At 53.1% G+C, this 23,322-nt stretch overlaps 1 protein-coding gene across 1 annotated transcript; it reads left to right on the top strand.

The window, feature by feature from the left end:
• Positions 1 to 3,117: 3,117 nt before the first annotated feature.
• On the top strand, positions 3,118 to 23,240 carry SLC5A9 (solute carrier family 5 member 9). The gene is made up of 14 exons (XM_008139338.3): positions 3,118 to 3,298; positions 4,918 to 4,989; positions 5,962 to 6,066; positions 6,365 to 6,529; positions 7,204 to 7,309; positions 8,105 to 8,185; positions 8,462 to 8,667; positions 8,830 to 8,965; positions 9,559 to 9,666; positions 11,474 to 11,624; positions 13,384 to 13,552; positions 16,980 to 17,195; positions 18,949 to 19,114; positions 22,899 to 23,240. The coding sequence occupies exons 1-14, from the start codon at positions 3,143 to 3,145 to the stop codon at positions 23,105 to 23,107; spliced, it is 2,046 nt and encodes a 681-aa protein (XP_008137560.2). The 5' UTR covers positions 3,118 to 3,142; the 3' UTR covers positions 23,108 to 23,240.
• The last annotated feature ends 82 nt before the right edge of the window (positions 23,241 to 23,322 follow it).

Genomic DNA, 23,322 nt, shown 5'->3' with positions numbered 1-23,322 from the left:
AGGGGACCCCCGCCCCCGGCCCAGCCCAGCCCAGCCATGCCTCAGCACTGCAGCCCCGCCTATTCTTCCACAGCCCCCAGGAATCCAGCAGCTCAGGGCCAGGTTCTGCCAGCTGAGGCCCAAGCCCCCTCCAAATAGCCCGTTGGACAGGATTTAAGAAGAACCCCAGCCCGTCTTTTCCATGCATGTGGCTCACATCTAGTCCACACACCTCCCCCCGAAAAAAACATCCACACGTTCTTTGCCCAACCCAAGTGCAGTCCAATCCCAAAGCACCAACTCCAGTTGGAAGCAGCGAATCAGTCCCACTGCCTACTCCAGGCTGAGTCACCCCCGCCCTCAGTGACCCCAACTGAGCGGGATGCTCACCAAGCTCTCCAAAGCCCCTCTGCCCAAAACTATCTGGGGCAACCAGCCCTCATACTCTCTGCCTTTTCCATTGGGAAAAACACAAGGATTTTATCCAAATAAATGTTTACCAAAGCCTTCCACATCCTCCTTATAGAGCCTCTACAATTGTTAGTCTAGCTCTTAGCACTTCCTGGGCAGATCTGCTGCTCACTTTTCAACTTTTATGATATTGTATCTTGGCAGAAACTTCCATTTACCAACCTGTTACACTGCTGTTATACTCTTTTTCTTAATGTATTTTTTATTGTTGATAGTATTACAGATAGCTCCCATCCCCCCACACCTTTACCCCTCTCCTCCCAGCCTCTACCACCCCCAGGCCTTCATCACCCTATTGCCCTTGTCCATGGACTATACATATAAGTATATAAGTTCTTTGGTTTATCTCTTCTCGTCCCCCCAACCCCACATCCAGATATATCAGTCTGTTCCATACCTCCACGCTTCGGGTCTTATTTTGTTTGTCAATTCATTTAGTTCATTAGATTCCACAAATGAGTGAGATCATGTGATATTTGTCTTTCTCTGACTGACTTATTTCACTTAGCATGGTGCCCTCCCAGGTCCCTCCATGCTGTCCCAAAGGGTGAGAGACCTCTCCTTTTTACAGCTGCATAGTATTCCCTGGTGTGAATGTACCACGGCTTTCTTATCCACTCATCTACTGATGGGCACTTGGGCTGTTTCCAAATCTGTTGTACTCTTTTCTAAGGCCTGGCTCAAAGGACCCCCTTCCCTCTAAGCCCTGCCCAACCTCCTCATTCGGACTGTTGCCTCCTCCTCTGAGCTCCCAGCTAAGGACAGGGGTGGGTGAACGTGCTGAAGGTGGCTGTCCGTGTGCCAGCTGGCTCCCCACTGGGCTGGGCCTTGCTCATGTCGGCGTCTCTGCCTCACAGAGCAGGGGCCCACAGGGGCTCACCCAAGGTAAGAATGACTACATGATCGACCCTTCAGTCTCGGGAGCTCTCTGAGAGGGGCTCCTGGATAAATGAGGCCTCATTGCTGAATGCCAACACCTGCCTAAAATGTTAGACCATTTGGAGTGAACTGCTCCCGCCTGGATTTCACAATGTGTGCCTTCTCAATAGAAGTCCCTGATGGTCAAACTAATGTTTCCTCAGTGATTCTGGGCCAATGCATTTGAATCCTCAGCTGCTTTCCATGAATGCCCTTTGCTGAGAGTTGATGGAGCCTAATTTATGGGTCTGCCCGTCCCATTTGGCCTGTCTTATGGATCATTCTTCCTGTGTTCCTGGTTTTAATGATGCTTTTGCGAATCATTGGCCATCACAGCCACTCTCTCGCTGTCCCTCCAGCCCTGCCTGCCTCTGGCAGCCCCTTTCTGCTGCTGACTGTTGCTAGTTTGCAACAACAGAGAGGCCTTGAGTGGGGCTCCGGGCTCGCTGATATAGCAAGGCCTTGGGCTCTGGGCATAGGCGTCACAATATCTAGTCCTACTATGTCAATGCCTTTCCTGCTGTCTCCTGGCACTTCCTGGGCTCTGGATACTAAACCGCCTGGTTAGCTGACAGATTCGTGGCTGCTGTGGGCCCAAACCTGCTGGCCTAGGGGAGGGAAGTGCAGGGGGTGGGGCTCAGCCTCAGGCATCTGAGGATGGGGTTGGGGGACAGTGAATGTGGGCAGTGGAACCCTGAGGGCCAGGGTGGCCCTTCCTTGGTGTGTGTGTTGGGGGGCGGGCATAGGAGGAAGTCACTCACTGGCACTGAGAGGTGGGGAGGGCGCAGACCATGCTGATCGAGGACACAAGCTCAGAGTCCCTTAGCAACCGGCCCTCCATCACCCTGAAGGTCACTGAGCCCCGCAGCTGGGACTGGAAAGCCACCACCTTGGTCATGGGCAGATGGTCTCCCCTGGGTGCAGGGTGCTCTGTGTTCTTTCCGGAAGCGCTCCTTTGTCCCAGCGCGGGCAGGAGTGTGGGCCGAGGTGTGAATTCTGGCCACACTCCTGGCTTCAGGGTCCTGCACAGTAACAGAAGGGAAGGTGACCCCTGGGTGGGCTGGAGGCAGGAGCAGGTGAGGGGGATGCTTTGCAAGGGTCACAGCAGGCTCCTTCCTCTCTGGTCTCCTCCTGCTGGGCAGAAGGAACGTTGCATATAGGTGACCAAGAAACCTGGATCAAGGTCCAGCTCTGTCTGCCTTTATGTCCCTGAGTGACCCACCCCTCCCTGCACCTCAGTTTCCCCTCCACACAAGCAAGAGCTAGAACACTTGACTTCTGAAGGTCCTCCCAGCTGCAGGGTTCCAAGACTCTGCTCCTCTCCTCCTCCTCCTCTTCTCCCAATGGGGGGTGAGAGAGAGTGTGTGTGCCTTGTTGCATGTGTCTCTCTGTGTGTATGTGTGTGCCTGTCTATGCCTGTGTGTGTCTGTGCGTGTGCGTGTGTGTGTGTGTGTGTGTGTATGTGTGTGGGGGGCAGGAAGAGGGAGAGGGTGAGGGAGGGGAAGAGGGAGAGGGAGAAGAAGAGGGAGAAGAAGGGGGAGAGGGAAGGGAGGGGGGAGAGGGAGAGGGAGAAGAAGAGGGAGGGGGAGAGGGAGAGAGCCCACAGAGGACAAGGGAGGCTGTTAAGGGAAAGGGTGGCCAGGACTTACCTGCCAGTGGGGCTGAGCTTTCTCAGCAGCGGATGGCACTGGGCTGTTTAATCATTAAAGGAAAGGAATGAAGCCAGGAGCGCCTCAAAGTCCAGCCGGGTGGTGAGCGGCTGTCACGGAGGAGCATGGAGCTGGCAGCGCCGGGGCCCGGAGCTTCCGGAAGTGGGGTCAGGACTACAGCAGCTCCGAGCTCGGCCCCAGGCCCCGGGGCCAGCCTGCACGCCTACGACATCGGGGTCCTGGTCGTCTACTTCCTCTTCGTTGTGGGCGTGGGGGTTTGGGTGAGTAGTTGTGGAGGTTGGTAGCCGGCAGGAGAGGCAGTCACACTCTCATCTCCAGCTGCCTGTGAGCTGGGGGCGGGGTGGGCAGAGGAAGGAGGGCAAGGGAAGCACAGGGTTTGGGGTGGAAGGGTCTCATCAATCCCCTTTCAGAGGCAGCAGACTGAAGCCAGAGAGGGGTGTGACCTGCCTGAGGTCACACAGAGAGCCTGAGGCAGGCCAGGCCTGAGCCCCTCTCCTGACCACCTGTCTCTATGCACCTGCTGCCTTTGCCCCACCCTCCCCTGGCCACCCTGATCCCCATTCCGTCCCCCTTCGCCGTGCTGAGATCTCCAACTCCCCGGATGCTTGACTCCTGGCCTGCCCCACCCTCCACTAGTTAGTGCTTTGGCAAGGAGCAGCGCTTTCTAAAGGAGCCGGGCTCCTGTGTTCACGGGGAGGGAGCCAGGCGGACCCCAAGGTCCTTCTGGGTCCATTGTTCCCCTAAACCTCAGTGCCATAGGGAGGCAGGCTCTGAGGTCAGCGAGCCCTGAGCTCACATCCAACTCCAGCGTCTCCGCGTGCCCTGGGAACATCCGTAGCTTCTCTGAGCCTCAGTTTCTCATCTGGACAAGGAGAATAAGGACCACAGCACAGAGCGGGCACGACCCTTCCGTGACATCTGGCTCAATGCCCGGCACACAGGGCAGCCATAAAGGGCTGCTGTCATCACGGAAGCATTCGAGAGAAATGCCGGCACCTTTAGACTCTGCTGCGAGGCCGATGGAGACTGGAGCCCCAGTGGTCACTGACGAGGCTGTGGCAAAGGCAGGATCCCTCTCTGGACCTTGGTTTCCTCATCTGTAAAGTGGTGAACAGTCCCTGCCTCCCAGGGCTGGTGGGAGGAGGAACGGGCCACACAGATGACCCCTGGCTCTGGGAGGGGCCAGCGGGGAGAAGCACCACTCCTTGGAGGCTGGGCAGGCCGCTCCCTGACTTGGGCCTCGTGATTAATGTGTGAACTTAATTTGTCTGCTCATCTGGCCTCCCCGAGGACCAGAGGTGACACTGGAACGTCTAAGGAAGGGTGGAACAATCACCAGCCCTGCACAGCCCATCGCTGCCCTCTGACCGATCAATTACGTTTCCTCCCTTTTCCTGCCTCTCCTTCAGTGCTTCCCCCTCCAGACCCAGCATCTTAATAACAGCTTTGCACTTATCCTCCCCAGTGAGGAGTCCCACGGGGAGGAGGGGACAGGTCGGTCTCCCTGCAGCTATGGACGCCTGAGACGGAGACACCAGCTCAATTTCTGAAACAGCTCGGACGGAAGGGAGGGAAGGGACCACAGTGCACGATAGCAATCATCTATATGCTCCTGAAGCTCTGTGCCATGGCGGGGGCTGCGTACCCCCACTAGCTCCTTGTTCTTCACACTGGTTCTGGTTCTGGTTCTGGTTCTGGTTCTGGGAGACATGCACGGAGCTCAGAGAGAGGCTCAGGCCACCCCAAGGGCGCGTAGAATAAAGATGATGAAAACGCTGCCTCTGCGTCCACAGAGCCTGGGCCGAGGGCAGGGAATCTGGGTGAGGGCAGAGGCTGGGGAATCTCGGGAAACCCTCACCTCTGGCCACTTCCTTTCCAGTCGTCCGTCCGAGCAAGCCGAGGTACCATTGGTGGCTACTTCCTGGCGGGGCGGTCCATGACCTGGTGGCCGGTGAGTTGACCTTCTTCCCTCCCCTTCTCCCACATCCAAGTCCCCTTTGCATCTCCCACCTGGACCCAGGAAACACCCCCAGGCGGGGGTCCTGGCTCTGGGCTCCCTCTCTCCTGTCCAAATGCACCTGCCACCTGAGCCACCTTGTTCTGGACACCTCTGACAAGCGTTCACTGGCGCCCTCTCATGGCCGCAGGCTGGACCTACGGGGAGATGGTCCACAATGTTGTCCTAGAAAGCTGGGTGGCACTGGGCAGACAGACTCACAGACAGCATGACTGCTGGGCTGGAGGGATGGGAGGCAGTGTGGGGGGCTCGAGAGGGCTCGCAGGAAGCCTCCGACCTCCAGACAGTGGGAGTGGGACCAGCAAAGACTTTCTTGAGAAGGTGACACATCAGCTTATTACTAAAAAGCAGTTAAATGAGGGAAATCATAGATGTAAATCCCCCAGCAGCCTCCAGGGGCTGATCCTGAGACCCTTATGACCCAGGCTCCCCATCAGCTGACCGCTTGTCCTCTCTCCTCCGTTTCCCCTTCCTCCTCGCTGGCCTGAGTCAGCGCTTCACCCTCCCTGCGTGGACCTGCTCCCCATGGCTTCCTTCTTTCCCACTTAGCTACTCTCACTGGGTGGCCTGGAGCCACTGTCTATTTTTCCTAACATTATTTCCTTTCTTTGTAAGTTGGAAAGATTAATACTCATCCCTCCAAATCTTTGTGGAATCAAGTGTATTAGCACACATAAAATACATACAATGCCTAGCACGGTGCCTGGCATACAGCAGGCACCCACTAGCTGTCAGTCCCATCCCTCTTTCTCTTTGCTCCCCCTTTTCCTCCTCCCCCTGATCTCAGATTCCCTGAGTCCAGGTCCCCTCTCCCCACCACATCCCAGCTCCTGAAGCTCATGGTAGACTCCAGGTTGAGTCAGATGAAAACTGACCCCTGATTCTTGACCCACTTGTGCCTTGCAGATCGGAGCATCTCTGATGTCCAGCAATGTGGGCAGCGGCCTGTTCATCGGCCTGGCTGGGACGGGTGCTGCCGGAGGCCTTGCTGTGGGCGGCTTCGAATGGAACGTAAGGAAGCTGGCCTGGAGGCTTCTCAGGGATACTGAGGGTCTGAACCCCATCCTACCCCTGGCCATAGCCCTGAGAGGACCCTCAGATGTGCTTGGGGAGAACCCATTTTATGGATGAAGAAACCAAGACCCGGAGGAGATAGAGGGACCATTGGCGGTCACACAGGACTGAGATCAGGTCCCGGGTCCCTTACCTCCTGCTCAGGGCTGTCCTCCGCATGGCACCGTCTCTCCATAGGGGAAACTCGTCCATTTGCATCCAGGACATGAACACCAATTTCTCTCCACTCTCCCAGGCAACCTGGCTGCTGCTGGCCCTCGGCTGGGTCTTCGTCCCTGTGTACATCGCAGCCGGCGTGGTCACGATGCCGCAGTACCTGAAGAAGCGATTTGGGGGCCAGAGGATCCAGGTGTACATGTCTGTGCTGTCCCTCATCCTCTACATCTTCACCAAGATTTCGGTGAGTACACTGCAGTGTGGCCACCCTGTCTCCGAAAATGCTGAGTACAGGGCACGGCTTATTGCTGGATGGATGGATGGATGGATGGAAGGAAGGGAGGGAGAATGGGAGAAAGGAAGAATGAATCCATATACCTTCAGTGCATGCTCTCCCTCAGTGGTAGGTAGTCAGAGATGGATGATGTTTGTTGAGTGAATGACAGTCCCCCCATTCAAAGACCTCACAATCTGGAGTTCATCCATTCATTCTTGCATCTTTCTATCACTGACTCTTCATTCAGTACCAGCAGTAATTGCCTAGAATGTTACAGTTTAGAATAAAGGTCCTTATTCTTTCTCCATCGACCTAACCTTAGAAAACAAAACCATGTCACATGATTTGCCCAGCGAGCCAGCTCTGGGACTGGAACTGAGGCTGGGGTCCTGTGACCCACCCATGTGTCCTGCCCTCCACCATGTTGTAGCCCTGTAACAGGTTCATAAAAGTCATGGACTGGGACCGCCTCTGCTCTGACACCTCCATGGAGGCTCAGCATCTGCACGGCCCACGCCACCCACTCAGCACAGCGCTGAAGGCTTGTCCTCATGGTGTGAGGAGGGCTGACAGCAGCTGGTACTGCTGAGCGGGAAGGGGACACCCTGGGGCCTGGTGACCTCCCGGTCGTGTCTCTGCAGACTGACATCTTCTCCGGAGCCCTCTTCATCCAGATGGCCTTGGGCTGGAACCTGTACCTCTCCACGGTGGTCTTGCTGGTGGTGACGGCCGTCTACACCATCGCAGGTAGGACCAGGGGAAGGTCACCTCGGGGTGCAGGGCCGGATCGGAGACATAGAGGCAGGGAGAGGCGGAGAGGGAAGCCCAGGCCACTGGGACACAGTGGGAAGGGCTGGAGGAGAGAGATGTCAGAGGGAGGAGCGGAGGATGAGAAACAGGAAGAGCCAAAGACAGAGACAGACAGAGAGGTTGGATTGAAGGAAAACGCAGAGGAAATGACGGGAGGCACAGGGACCAGAGAAAGGGGACACACAAGGGCAGGGACAGGAGGCAAGAGCCAGCCCGAGAGGCAGGGAAGGAGAGGCCCTGAGGGATCCTGAGAGACCCGCCGTACTCAGGAGCAGGGCAGTGATGAGGGGACTGTCACCTGGACCAAACTGCAGGCTGCTTCAGACCAAAGCCACAAAGCCCCTCCTGCAGAGCGCCGGCCTGGCTCCTGGGACGCGGGGGCCAAGGGGGCCTGGGCGGATGGGAATTTAAGTGGGCGTCCAGGTCGGGGAGGGGCGTCCTGGCGGAGCTACCAGCTCACAGAGGGATAGACTCGGGGTATTAAACAGGCTCTGGCCAGGCAGCCGGGGCAGAGGCTGTTGGTGGGAAGAGCTGGGCCCGAGCACCCGTGACTGACCGGCCTCCACCTGGCAGGTGGGGCGGAGGGAGCACGCAGTGTGGGGAGAGGCAGGCGGGGCCCACCTGCTGGGAGGGCGCCGTGTCCTCTCTGGCCTCCCCAGGGTGGCACGCGCAGGGCGGGCACAGAGAGGACACCTTGGGGCTGACTGATGAGCCCTCTCCTTGGGTCGCCAGGGGGCCTCACGGCCGTGATCTACACGGACGCCCTGCAGACGGTCATCATGGTGGGGGGAGCCCTGGTCCTCATGTTTCTGGGTAAGGAGGAGAACTGCATACACCCCACCTTGCCCCTAAATTCCTCTCTCAGCCAGTGTGGCTCCTGTCACCTCCGTGGTTTGATCAGGACTTCCTGGGGCACAGAGCCACACCCTCCTCAGGGCCAAACCAGTGGAGCCCCACAGCCCTCCCTCATTTCCACGTCTCGTGCCAGTTCCAAGCCCAGGGACTCCTCATGGGACTGGGAGCTGGGGTGGCCTGTGACAGGCTCTTGGGGCTCAGGGCTGCTTCACTCACTGAGGTCTCCCCCCACAGGCTTTAAGGAGGTGGGCTGGTACCCGGGCCTGGAGCAGCGGTACAGGCAAGCCATCCCCAATGCCACAGTCCCCAACACCACCTGCCACCTCCCCCGGCCTGACGCCTTCCACATGCTTCGGGACCCTGTGAGCGGGGACATCCCCTGGCCGGGCCTCATTTTCGGGCTCACGGTGCTGGCCACCTGGTGCTGGTGCACCGACCAGGTGATGCCCCAGCCCGGCAGGCCCCGCCCACCGGTGGGGTGGCTCCCTGCGGGAAACTGGGCATCTGGATGCAGAGGGTTGGGACCTGTTCTGGGACCACCGCAGGCGCCCAGGCAGTGACCACGTCAGAGCCCACCTGTGGCCTCCGCTGGTGTCTTTCAGGTCATTGTGCAGCGGTCTCTCTCCGCCAAGAGTCTGTCCCACGCCAAGGGAGGCTCCGTGCTGGGCGGCTACCTGAAGATCCTGCCCATGTTCTTCATCGTCATGCCCGGCATGATCAGCCGGGCCCTGTACCCAGGTGAGAGCTGGGGCAGGCAGGGCTGCACAGTCCTTAATAAGAACATGGAGTCGTGCCCGGCCAGTGTGGCTCAGTTGGTTGAGCATTGTCCTGTGCACCAAAAGGTTGCCGATTGGATTCCCGGGCAGGACACATACCTTATTTGTGGGTTCAAACCCCTATTGGGCCACATACAGAAGGCAACTGATGGATGAATTAAAACAAACAAACAAAAAAGAACATATACTAGTATATTAACCTTTGTTGTCCAAACTACTTCAGTAGAAAAATGTGCCTCCAAATGTCATTTTAAATCCTGCCTTGCTTTTATTAGGGAAAGACCAGTAAAGCGTTCTTGGTGCCTTCCAAGGATATTTGCCTCTTATCAGGATATAAGGCCTAAAGCTAACGAGTCTACCAGCTTTGTGGGTAGTATATGGCAGAGAAATTTACCATAGTAAATCCTGGTACCCAGTCAGCCACCTGCCCTTGACCCTCAGGCCCAGCACAGTCCCCAGTGGACACTTCCTGGTGGGGTCAGAAGGCAAATACAGGCCGTTCCGAGAAGGCCCTAGATCATTTCTCTAACTGCCCTGCCATCACCTCTTCTGCAGACGAGGTGGGCTGCGTGGACCCTGACGTCTGCCAAAGAGTTTGCGGGGCCCGAGTGGGATGCTCCAACATCGCCTACCCCAAGCTGGTCATAGCTCTCATGCCCATTGGTGAGTCCTGTTTCCTCCGGCCACCAGCCACTCCCTCCTCCAGCCGCCCTCAATCCCCACTGCCCAGGAGGGGTTGCATTGAGGATGGACATGGGCAGGGAGAGGGAATAAAAATGTTCACATCCCCATCCCCTCCCAGTACACACACACACACACACACACACACACACACACACACACACAGGCGTCCATGAGGCACTGCTCTGAGCCCTGGTCCCTGAGATGCAGGATAAAGGGCGGGCCCCTCCTCTCCGGCTCCAGGCAGTCTCCAGGGTACTCAGGGTGTCAGAGGCCACAATACAGTGTGAGCAGTGTGGGGACACAGTGGAGCTGGGGGAGCCCTCAGGAGCACCTGGCTCACTTTGGGGGAGTGAGGGGCAGGTTTCTCAGAGGAGAGGACATGGAACTGAGGCCCGAGGAGCACCTCAGGCAGACAAAGCTGGAGGGCGAGGGAGATGTCATCCAGATGGAGGGGCTGCATGAGCAAAGGCCCGAGGCTGGGAGAGAGCATGAAGTCTGGGCTGAAGGTGGCCCCTATGGGCTCAGATGCAGGAGGACTGGAGACAAGCATTGTGGAGAAGAGGTGGTGGCCGCACCTAGAGCAATGGAGGTCAGGGGACAGGGGGCGTGGGTTAGGCCAGCATCCACGATCGCATTTGTGCTCTGGGGGGCCACTCTGTGGGGTTCAGCTTAGGGGCAGCAGGGGGGATGATTCACAAGGGGCCTTCAGTGGTCCTGGTGAGGGATGATGGTGGCTAGGACCAGGTTGATGTCTTTCGAGATGGAGAAAAGAGGTTTAAAAGATGTACAGGAGGCAGAATTGGCAGGAATTGATGACTGATTGTATTTGAGGGACCCAAAGGGGACACGGGAGAAAGGCGGGTTTATGAAGGGAAGTAGGTGAGTTGAGTTACCCCCCCCCCCCCGCCCTCACCACCAGTAGAATAAGAAATGAATCAAAGAAATAGTAGAGAAAGGGCGGGGGGCGGGGGGGGGCAGCGATGACAGAGCAGCTGCAGAGGGAGGTGGGCGGGAGGGGAGCCCAGGAGGGGTCTGGGATACCTCTGAGGAGTCTGGTGTGGAGACTAGAAAGACATTATTAATAAAAGGAAGAATCAGAGGTCCCAGAGGCAGATGCTGGCCTTGGTGTGGGACACCTTGAGTCTTCCAGGGACACGTGCAGGCCGTGGGAACTAAGGGCAGGAGGGGCCGGAGGTGGGGCCGGGTGGGGGGGTCCCTCCCTGGGGTGAGCATTTTCCTGGAGGCTTGGTCATGAGAGGCAGAGACTTCGGGGATCAGTGGAGCTGACCTCTTGCTGCAGGAGGAAAAACTGGCCCTAACATGAAGGACTCACTTAGTTCAAAGGTCACTCAGCTGGTTGCCTGCAGAACCAGGAAACAAGACTGGGCTTCTGCTTCCCAGGCCAGGGCTCTGCCTGGAGTCAATTCCATGAAAAAGGAAAACGCTGAGAACGTTCAGTATCAGTCACCTCCTCCCCACCAGCGACCACCAGCAAGTGTCGGCCAGCTCTGACACCCACAGGAGACGTCAGGGCTGTCACACCCCTTCCTGGGGAGGTTCGGGGAGGGCCATGGCTCCCCCAAGGCCACAGAGCAGGCAGCGGCAGGGCGTGGCCAGAGCCCAGTGCCCAGCCCTGGATTCCTTATCTGCTGGGTGGGAACCTCAGCCAGCACCTTCCCCATCCCATTTCCACCCCAGACTCCTGGCTCTGCGGGCGCTGCAGCCTCCATGGTGCCCGGCAGGGCCTTCATGGCCGGCTATCCACAGAGACCTCGTCTCTTCCTAGGTCTGCGGGGCCTGATGATCGCTGTGATCATGGCCGCCCTCATGAGCTCGCTCACCTCCATCTTCAACAGCAGCAGCACACTGTTCGCCATTGACGTGTGGCAGCGCTTCCGCAAGAAGGCAACGGAGCAGGAGCTGATGGTGGTGGGCAGGTGCGCTGGCCCGTCCTCGGTGGGGGGATGGGGGGGCCTTCCTGCAGGCAGACCCTCTCCCCTCTGCTCCCTGCCTGGGTTGCCCTGGGAGGTGTGGCTGGGTTGGGCCCTGGACTGGCAGTCAGAGCGCCTAGTTCTAGCACCAGCTTCCTCCGTAACCTCAGGTACTTCCTTCCCTGCTCTGGGCCCCTCTTCCCCGTCCAGAACAAGGAGAAAAAACTCTCTTTCCTGCCTGTTCAGCTTTCTCTTGCAATTGATCAGCAGGGTCAAGGAGAGAAGCTGACAGTTAAACATATAACTGTATAAATGGGAGGAAGCTAGCAAGCGGCTCACCCTTCAGGTCTTTCAGACCAGCTGCTATCCAGGATATCAGAAAGGCTTTAACTTACTCCATCAGTCTCACCCAGAACGTCCTCCTTGGGTCATATCTTTGTGCTGGGGACACAGGGAGGACTTGTATGGCCCTGCCCTCAGGGTGGAAGAGTTTAATGAGAAAGGCCCAAACACGGGCAATGCAATGAGGGACCTGCATCAGTGAAGACATTTGTACAAAGTTTGTCTCCAAAGAAGGCAGAGCCTCAAACACCAGGCTAAAGAGTTTGCATTTACCTTGTTGGGATCAGTTTCATGCTTTTCAGAGTACAATGGTGGCTAATTTTTCTTTTTCACCCCAGGCTGGGAATTTGTAGTCTACATAGAGTTAAGGGGCCCTTTCTGAAATCTTTGCTTCATAACTTAAGGCTCCATAAATAACTCAGGTTTCTGGACTAACGTGCTCATTCTCCGCTTTGGGTAGATGGTCTTTGAAATTAGATCACTTGCTTTTTTCCTCTTCCCTGCCTTTATATGCACTATTTCTTCCACCACAGTGCCTTCTGCCCACAGCAGCCCAATAGAGTTCCACTGCCTGCTTGCTCATAGGCTTTGGATGCAGGACAGATAGTGCAGAGGCGAGGATGAGCAAGGGAGGTCATTGAGTAACTGCTGCTTTAGTGGGGCCTGAGAAAGAGAAAATGAGAAGAAAGAAGAGGGAAGGACTGGTGTGCTGAGAGACTTCTAAAAGAGTGTCCTTTGATATTTGCACACTAAACGGCCAGGTTTTAGACACTTATTTCATCAACCAGTGGGGTTCTGGTACCATCTGCTGGCCATATACATTATTGCACTCAGCACATCCAAGAAAAGTGTTTCATCACCCTGGTCACACACCTGCGAAATCATACATGGGAGTCCATGTTGAGGACCTGGGCCTGAGCCTGGATCAGTTGTGGGGGAGTCAGGATATGAAAGTGGAGTCTCTTTTCTGAGCTAACTGGCAATGTAAGGAGGAGACACTTAGAGTTGGAGAAGCTTAGAGAAGGAAGAAGTCACTGGAGTCTGGAGCCACTCTGGAGGAGGAGGCTGCTATGCACAGGATTTGGGTGAAAAAGAGAAGGAAAGGCATCCCCAGCAAAGATCCAGAGATCATTTACTGAGGTGGGTGGTGGGGTGAAAGGTACGGATTCCTCTCTGAAGAGCAGGTCTATTTAAAAAGCCTTGATCTCTTAGGTTCTAGAATTCCGATATTCTGGGATTTTAAGAGTCTAAATTTCTGGACTCTCATCCTTTGGGATTCTAGTCTCCTAACATTATCTGATTCAACAGCATGCATCCCACCCCCACCCCCATCTCTCCTCCTGGTTCCCAAGCATCACCTTCACCCCACCCCACGTTCTGCCACCCCGAGGGCTCCTCACAGCACCCTGTGCCCTCCTGGCAGAGTGTTTGTGGTGTTCCTGGTCGTCATCAGCATCCTCTGGATCCCCATCATCCAAAGCTCCAACAGTGGCCAGCTCTTCGACTACATCCAGTCTGTCACCAGCTACCTGGCCCCACCCGTCACTGCCCTCTTCCTGCTGGCCATCTTCTGCAAGAGGGTCACAGAGCCTGTGAGTACAGCAGTTCACTACAGGTTAGGAGAGCTGGTCTGCCCATAACTTGGCCTCTCTGTGACCTTGCACAAACCAACTGCCCCCTCCCCATCCATAGCATCTGGTCTAGATTCATTCATTCACTCAATAAACATTGATCAATCTTGAGGTTTCTCTATTTCTTCTCATTACAGCAGTCCCTTTAGCATTTCTTGTAATGCTGGTTTGGTGGTGATGAACTCCTTTAGCCCCCTTCCCCGCCCCCTTTTTTTTTTTTTTGGCTGGGAAGCTCTTTATTTCACCATCTATTTTGAATGATAGCCTTGCTGGATATAGTAATCTTGATTTCAGATCACTGCTTTCCATTACCTTGAGTACTTCATGCCATTCCCTTCTGGCCTGTAGAGTTTCTGATGAGAAATCAGCTGACAGCCTTATGGGAGCTCCTTTGTAGGTAACAAATTGTGTTTCTCTTGCTGCCTTTAAGATTTTCTCTTTGTCTTTCATTTTTGGCATTTTAATTATGATGTATCTGGGTGTGGGCCTATTTGGGTTCTTCTTGCTTGGGACTCTGTGTTTCTCCTGAACTTGTGTGACTTTTCCTTCACCAGGTTAGGGAAGTTTTCTACCCCTTGCTCCCTCTTTTCCCCTTCTGGTACACCTATTATGTGAATATTGTTATGTTTCATGTTGTCCCACAGCTCCCTTGAGCTGTTCTCCTGGTTTTTCATTAGTTTTTTCTTTTTGGTGCTCTGATTGAGTGATTTTTTTCTACCCTTTCTTCTAATTCACTGATCTGATCCTCAGCTTCCTCTAATCTTCTGTGTAGTCCTTCCAATGTACTCTTTATTAGTGCTATATCATTCTTTATTTCCAACTGTTCTTTTTTCATAGTTACTATATCTTTTCTCATGCTATTGAGCATCTTTACCATCATTATTCTGAACTCTATATCAGATGAATTTCTTATCTCTATTTCATTTATCTCCTCTTCTAGAGAATTCTTATTTTCTTTTATTTGAGGGTTGTTGTTTTTTTGTCTCCCCATTTTGGCTGCCTGTTTGGGTTTGTGGCTTTGTATTAGGTAGATCTGCTCTCAATCTCTAGTGCAGGATAATATCAAACACTGTTTCTGACGACTTAGATCAGCCAAAGACTCAACACCTCAAGAGACCCGCCTCTGTCTGCAGACTGATTGCATTTGGTCTTGAGTAGCCCTCAGGCAATCATCCACTGGTGTGGAAAGAGGTTTTCCAACAGTGTGGGACAATTGCTTCTGCCTGGAGGCTAATTGTTATTCTCAATCTCTTAATGGGCCCCAGAAACTCCACACTGTGGGGCAAGAGGTTTTCCAATAGAATGTGTCAACTGCCTTCCCCCCAGGCAAAAAATGCCTGGATAGCAAAGGTCTGCCTGAGAAAGATGACCTCCTCAGCATGAGGGAATGATTCAGCACAGGAAACCTGGGTGTCTACCTTCTGAGCTCTAACCCCAGAGCCCCCAACCCTGGCTTCTGCTTACACAGCTTCAGTCCACTCTGCCCTCCCTCTGCCGGAGCACAAAGAGAGTGGCTTCATGAGAAATTTTCACAGCCAGGTGTTTTGTGGGCACCTTTCTCAGTTCTGGTGCTCTCTGATGGGGGACCCAGTTTGTGGATTAGACCCCAGAGTTCTCAGTGGCAGCCCCTCACTGAGATATCTCTCCGGAACTTCAGCTGCTGTCTGTGGGAGCCAGTCCAGCCCTTTCACCCCTCTGCCCTTTCTCAGTCTCTATTTGGTCTCCACTTTCCATCCTTGGTTCTCTCCAGCTACTTTTCAGTTGATTATTCAGGATTTATTTTTGCATTTTAGTTGCAATTCCAATTTGGTCCTGGGAGCATGTCTGTGTAGCATCTACTTACTCTGCTGCCATTTTTAATCCCAGTACCCTCTTGTGGACATTTTGAGAACAGCACCCTAGTAAGGGGTTAGTTGCAGTGGTGCCTTCTTGTGGATATTCTGAGAAATGCACCCTACTAAGGGATTAGTTTCATGGTGCCCTCTTGTGGACATTCTGAGAACAGCACCCTAGTAGAAGGGGGGGAAAAAAATGTTTATCAATCTGGGATGCTATATTTACAAGGTTCATATAGGTATGCCATCACTAGGCCAGACAGGAGGAAATATAATTCAATAAACAATAAGAAGAAAGAATAGTGGCTGCTAGGATAGTAAAGATCAGGAACACCTAACCTATAAGATGCCTTGGAGGGGGTCAGGGAAGCCTTCCTGGAGGAAGCAACATCTGAGCTGAGACATGAGGGATTAATGGGAGGGGGGAGAGTATTTCAGACATGAGGAACAGTGTGTGGAAGCTCAAGACAGAATAGAAGATCTCTAGGCTCTGTTTCATCCCTAACATTATAAGGTTTATATGTAGGAAAAAAAATAGCAATGATGATGATGAAATGAAGTGTGGACTTGCAGGGGTGTACACACGTGTTATTCATGAAACTGCACTGAAATCTAACAGAAGCCTGGGAGGAGCTCGAGGTAGGAGGACTATAACCCTGATTACTCCCCAGAACAGTTTAGAAAAACCCCAGATCTGCTGTCTATACAGCCCAGATCTGGGGTCAGGAAGAAAAGGACGTCATGGACAGGACTCCACAGGAGCCACGTGAGAGCCTAAGGCCATGGCCAAGGAGATCATAGGAATGCCTCTCCCAGTGGACTATGAAGGAAGGTGTCCACTGATGCCTTCTGTTGGCAGAGGTCCGATCTCCCTGCTGATAGTCATGGTGCACAGCAAAACTCAATTGAACTACGGATGCTTCTGCTCATTGCAGAATTTTTGAAATCCAGATTGGCATCTCAATTTTAAAAATACAACTCATACATAAGGAAACAGAGGTTAGGGTTGAATAGTGTTATAAAGAAGACATGGAAGGTACCAGAGCTTTCTTTTGTTAAAAAAAACAACAACATATATATATATATATATATATATATATATATATATATATATATATATGGCAAAAGACAGGGAAAAATAGAAGCAACACTGATTTCTGATTTATCATAACAGAAAGTTATTCCTTGCTTATTACAAAATCATATTCCATTCTGCTTGAAGATTAAGCATCTACACTTAGTACTTATTCATTTCTCCTATCGTTGCACATGAGAAAACTCTGAGTCAGAGAGGCTGAATCACTGCATCCGTTATTCTGGAATGGAGCCAGGGTCCAAATCCTGGTCCGTCTGACTCGGGAACCCATGTTATTTCCTATACCCCACTCTGTCTGCCTTAACGTCAGGACAAAGCCTTAGCATTAAATCACTCCTATGGACTTGCAAACACAGTAACAACCAGTTGGGGAGAGATTTGGGGGCAGAGTGGTTTTAATCTTCCTAGGGCCTCCCCTCTGGATCTCACCCTTCCCTCGTCTGCCCTCTCTCCACAGGGAGCCTTCTGGGGCCTCATGTTTGGCCTGGTGGTGGGGTTCGTGCGCATGATCCTGGAGTTCTCCTACCCAGCCCCAGCCTGTGGGGAGGTGGACCAGAGGCCGGCTGTGCTCAAGGACTTCCACTACCTCTACTTTGCCCTCGTCCTCTGTGGCCTCACTGCCATCGTCATGGTCACCGTCAGCCTCTGTACAACCCCCATCCCTGAGGAAGAGGCAAGTGGAGCGCTCATGCTAAACCCTTTCCCCCCAAATGCCTCCCCAGGCCCACCACCGAGTTTTACTCCATTGGGTGATGATCTTACCTGTTGCCATACAGATGTCCCAGGGACAGGGAGATCATTGGGTTATCAATTCCTAACTGAAAACTAATTTGTTCCATTGAAAAATTACTCAGTGAGCATCTACTGTGCGCCAGGCCTGTGTTGGAGTTACAACGATGAATGATCTCCCATGGCATCTGTCCACAGGGGGGTTTATGGGGGGCACAAACACCCACATAAACAGTTGTTCTACTAAGAAGAAAAGCAGAAGGACTGGTCTCAAGGCTGAGCACAGTGGAGAGGCAGTCACCCCTGGGAGAGTTCCTGACAAGGCCACTTTGAGTTGGATCTAGAAGAATGGGTAGGGATTGGTTGAAGAGTCAAGAAACAATATATGAGAAAAGAAACAGAGTCCACCAGAGTAAGAGCTTAACTGGGAGTTCTCCCCTCTCCCATGCTGACCATTTACCTGTCCTTGGACATGAGGCCCAGTCTTCAGTTCTGAAACCTTTTTTTTTTTTTCTTTAGAGCAAAAGAGCATTCATTTGCTCCAGCTGCCATAACAAGGTACCATGCAAGCCTGGGTGGCTTACACAACAGGAATTTCTTTTATCACAGTTCTGGAGGCCAGAAGCCTGAGATGGAGGTGTTATAGGGTCGTTTCCTCTGAGGCCTCTCTCCTTGGCCTCCTCCCGCTCTGTCTTCAGTGGCCTTCCCTGTGCCTGTCTGTGTCCTAATCTCTTCTCATAATGACACCAGTCATATTGGATTAGGGCCACTCTAAACACCTCATTTAACCTTAATTACCTCTTTAAAGACCTTATTTCCAAGTTTGTCTCATTCTGAAGTACTCGGAGTTGGGACTTAAACACATGCATTTGGGCAGGGGGACATAATCTAGCCCATAACACAGCCCATGCCAGAAGCTGGGCCCTGAAACATTGAGTGGAAATCAGCATTAATACCCCTTACCTGTGCGGTGCCTTAGAGGTTACAACCTTTTACCCTGGTGGCACTAATTCCTACAAACAAGCGGGTCGTTCACAGGTGAGCCAGGGGAGGCAGCTCACTTTATTTCTTGCTTCACTTTTGCAACAGGCTCCAGGCTGGATCCCTTCAATTCTTTCTGAATCCCAGGACTCAGTGTCTTCCCTGTGTCTGCAGTGACTCTCCATTGCATAGTGGGTTTTTTTGTGTGTGTTTGTTTTGTTTTTATATATTTTATTGATTTTTTACAGAGAGGAAGAGAGAGGGATAGAGAGTTAGAAACATCGATCAGCTGCCCCTTGCACACCTCCTACTGGGGATGTGCCCGCAACCAAGGTACATGCCCTTGACCGGAATCGAACCTGGGACCCTTGAGTCCGCAGGCCGACGCTCTATCCACTGAGCCAAACCGGTTTTGGCTGCATAGTGTTTTTAAGAGAAATCAACTCCTAGCCTGACCTTGGAAGCCTTTTGTCATGGGTGCCTGCCTCCCTGCACCTGACTTGGTGTGTTTTCAGCACGTGGCGTGGCTCAGGCAGAGCAGGTTTCCAAAGGAAGTGGAGGCCAAGCTAATAGCCAAGCCTCGCCTCCCAGCTCCGCGCTTGCTCCTCGCACCCGTCACTGCTCTGAGGTTCCCCCCAGGAGGGGCCCCTCTATTTTTACAGGGTGACTTCCCTTCAAAGGGAATTGAGTCAAGACAACGTTTCCCTTCCCTCCAGCTCGCTCGCCTGACGTGGTGGACACGGAACTGCCCCCGCTCTGAGCTGGAGAAGGAAGCCCACGAGGACACACCAGGGACATTGGAGGTGGAGATGCCACCTGGCGTGCACCCTGCAGGAGGCGGAGGGACCCAGAACCCCAGCCAGGGCCCGGAGCAGCACGGAGGTAGGCTGAGGGTGTACTGGGTGCTATCACAGAGGAGTGATGGGGACAGATACTGGGTCCACAGGTCCCCTAAGACGCCATACACTATCTTTCCTCCTTTCCCACATGGCTATAAAACAATGTGAGGAATAAGACAAGTAAGGCAGATGGGAGCCAAAGTATTGCCCTCATTACTGATAAAGTGCAGGCGGAAAGATCTGGTTTATATCCACGGGGAGGTGCACTTCCTGACACTGAACCCCAGCATTAGACAGAGGGACCCATCCGTCACCTACCCATGAGCACGGCACTGCCCAGGAGGAGGGTGGGAGGGAACCAAGTGAGCCCTTCTTATCCTTCCCAAGCCTGCCAACATGGAGGTCCCTTCTCCTCTCCCGGGTTGAATGAATCTAAGGGCAGAAAATCAAATCAAAGGGTGTGACATTGAGTTCCAGCCACAGGAAGGAAGCCTCAGGTATGGCAAAGAAACAGCCCCCCTCATCCCCCAACACACCCATTTTACTATTTATTTCCTGTTGGGCTTAATAATCTGTCTAGAATCAAACAAAAGCATGGTCATCTTCTCAGGAAGAGAACAGATGTGTCTGCACAGTGTCCTCCTGAGCTGCTGGTGGGCCATACAAATACTGCCTCCTGGAGATTCTATTATTTTTTAATTTTTATTTTTAAAAAAATTTTATTGTTGAAAGTATTACATATATCCCCCTTTATCCCCCATTGACCTCTTCCAGCCCACCCTTACCCCCCACCACAGGCCCTCATCACCCCATTGTCTTTGTACATGGGTTATGCATATATGCATACAAATTCATTGGTTGATCTTTTCCCACCCACCCTCCCCTGCCTGCTTCCCTCTGAGGTTCAACAGTCTGTTCCTAAGTGTGTTAGAATATATATGAATTCAATGTACTCCAAGACCACACAGTGTCTAAATCAGAAGTTGACATAAGACATACTGTAGCTGGTTTAGATGCAATGCGTCTATGACCTCCCCGCAGTGCGCTTGAATACCATACCAATATTAAAGTATTCTGATTTAGTGACACCATAGAGATTTCCCAAAGTGTAAAATTCCCAAGGAAAAACTGATGTTAGAAGTGGTAAATTAGTTTGCAATTTAAAGCCCCCAGTCAATTTCTCTTGCCCTAATGAGTTAAAATTTTAATGAAATTTAAGTCCTAAATGTACTTCCTGCTTCAGATAGAGGAGCCCAGTGCTGGCTGGGGTTGGGGTGCCTTCAGAGGCTGCCCTCGCCCATTGGGGTAGGCAAGAGCTCCATCAGGGCTTCAAAAAGCATCTTCATTCCATCCCCAGCTGCTGGTGTGACAAACTTTTAATAATTCCAGCAAGTTTAAAGCATAGATAACATTATCCAAGCCCCGGTTGTTGGTCCCACACGGCTGGCAGCTACGCCACTTGGCTCCCAGGTCTTTGCCGGATTCTCAGAGTCCTGAGCTTCCCTGAGGCCTGAGAAGCCTCCACCGTGCTTGAGCCCTTCAGCTTTGCTCAGGACACTGACTCTACAGAAACAGCCACTTGCCTAGAGGTTATTAACATCATAAGCTCCAGGATATGAGCTCTCCTGACACCTAAGATCCAAGCTGCTTTTTGTATTTTCAAGATCCAAGCTTCTTGACCAATCTATCCACAATTTAAAAAACTCTCCATTATGGGGAATGCAATCTTTTATCGGCTCACTTTTATAAGCACCAATAAAGCTTGAAGTCACCAGCCCTAGTCTAGTCTGGTGCCCCAAGTTTGCTTTGCAAAACTTTTCTAGCTTTGTGGTCCATTTGCCAGATGTTAGGGTCTCAGAACTGCTTCTCATCCCTTCACCACCAGGACCAGGTCTGGTCCCATAAAATGTCTGGCGTGGAAGAAGAGTCTGAGAGCGCAGCTCTTTGCAGGCCAGGCAGCTGCCGAGAGGAGGAAAGAGGAAGGGAAGAAGCCGAGAAGGTAGCTCCCAGAGGGAAGGAGGGTACGGCTTGTACTCTCCCCAGCTCAGCACCACGACTAGACAGACTTGCATGGTCACGGGCAGCCCTGCCTGGTGGCCCCCAGGTCCAGGGCAGAGCCTCTCTCTGGAGCAGCAGAGAAATGACTGCTCCCTGTGGGTGGCTTGCTCCCAAAAGGGACAGAAGAGGCACTGAGCCAATCAAGTTCAATGAGAGAAATCCCTCCCACCCACCAGGAGGAGGGAAAGGACAGGGAGAGGCAAGAGCCCCTTCCCTGCCAAGGGCCGTGGGGGTGGGGAGGAAGCACAGCCCTTTGAAGGCTGCAGGCAGAGGAAGCCTCGTCCGTACTCAGGTTAAAAAGCGAAATGGCAGTACACTTCTGAGTCCTAAGAAAAGGAACTTAAAGACAAATTTAAGAACAGCAGAGTAGATCCGAAAGAAGGATACACATCCAAGGCTGCAGGTAGGTTTAGCTTTATGAAGTGACTCAAAAGAGAGTGCTGGGACCGGCTTGTACAATGATAGAGCTCAGTGCTCTGGAGCTCTATCTTATTCGTCTTATTGCTCTTCGTGCAATTTTGCATCTACGTGACCTTAAGCAGGTGGCTTCCTTTCTCCAAGCCTTTTCCCTCCTCTGTACAGTGAAGGAACAAGACTGCATGGTATCCAGGGTCTTCGTATCCCTGAGACTCCATAGTCACATTGAACTCACCAAGTGCCAATTCCAAAGCCGTGAAGATAATAAAACATTTCCAATGGGCTGGGTTCAGCCTCAGTGGAAGGCTTATTTGAATTTTATTTTAATATACTAACTGTTAATCCAAAAGAACTTGGATAATATTTATTTTCTTTATTCATTCTTTTAAACTTAGCTTTTTAAATATTTTTTATTTTTTAATATATTTTATTGATTTTTTTACAGAGAGGAAGAGAGAGGGATAGAGAGTTAGAAAGATCGATGAGAGAGAAACATCGAACAGCTGCCTCCTGCACACGCCCTACGGGGGGATGTACCTGCAACCAAGGTACATGCTCTTGACCGGAATCAAACCTGGGACTTCAGTCCGCAGGCTGACGCTCTATCCACTGAGCCAAACCAGTCAGGGCTAGACTTAGCTTTCAATGAAATGTGCTCCCTTTTAACCACAGAGAGAGCCCCTTCTCCAGGCTGGCGATGCTGTGTGCGTGGCACAGTCTCAGGCACATTCAGAGCATTGCTTTCCCCAGAGGCTGCCCCACTGCTCAGCACTGTGACTCTTTAAGGTGCTGTCAAATGCATTCTCATTCCATGAAGAGAACCACCTGCAGAACAGGGCACACGCCACTCACCTATTTGGGAGGGAAAGACCCTGAGCTCAGAGACGCTGAGCAGGCTGCACGTGGCCTCAGTGAGGTGATGGCAGGGGCCCGCAAGGCGGCTTCCAGCCAGTGCCCCGCCCACAGCATTGCGTCAGTCTGGCTGGCTCCCCTGCCGCCTCCTTCCTGGGCGGGGTGATGCTCCCCACTGCGTCCTCCTGTGGGTGTATGATCTGAATTGGGATGGACAGCATTATCCTCACCCCTTAGCACACCACCATGGAGATGCTTCTGCCGATGGCTGGGTGCGTGGCCAGGGTCAGAGCTCGGTGGAGTCCCAGCTCAGCACCCAGGCTGAGGCTAGAAAGAAGGACTAAGATGATTGTTCCACAGCCCCCGTCTTTCTGTGCACCTCATCCTTTTCTTTGGTTTCTCCCCTCTCTTTCCCTCCTCTGCTCTCTCATCACTTTCCTTTTCGACCTGGCCTTGCCGCTCCCTCCTGCTTCCCACCCCCTCTGGCCTTTGTCCCTCAGCCCCTCACAGGTCCTGGGGAAAGCTGCTCTGGGGCTGGTTCTGTGGGCTCTCCGGGGCCCGGGAGCCGGCCCTGAGCCCCGCAGAGAAGGCCGCGCTAGAGCTGAAGCTGACCAGCATTGAGGAGGAGCCGCTCTGGAGACGCGTCTGCGACATCAATGCTGTCCTCCTGCTGGCCATCAACGTCTTCCTCTGGGGCTACTTTGCCTGACTTCGCGGACCTGGCTTCACCCGAGACATGAAACACAGCCCAGCCTGGCCGGTCACAGACAGGCCCGCCGCCCACCTTGCTGTCCAAACTGCAGACCACCCAGGCTGAGACCGCAGGACACCTGGAGAGCCCCTGACCCAGCCTGTATGCGTGGCCCGTGGTGAAATGGAGGCCCAGAGAGAGCGCTGGGCCTGCCCCGGGCCACACAGCGGGAT

Source organism: Eptesicus fuscus, chromosome 9 (genome assembly GCF_027574615.1).
Source record: "Eptesicus fuscus isolate TK198812 chromosome 9, DD_ASM_mEF_20220401, whole genome shotgun sequence".
In the NCBI taxonomy this organism is placed as follows: Eukaryota; Metazoa; Chordata; class Mammalia; order Chiroptera; family Vespertilionidae; genus Eptesicus; species Eptesicus fuscus.
This window is presented reverse-complemented; position numbering and strand designations above follow the sequence as displayed.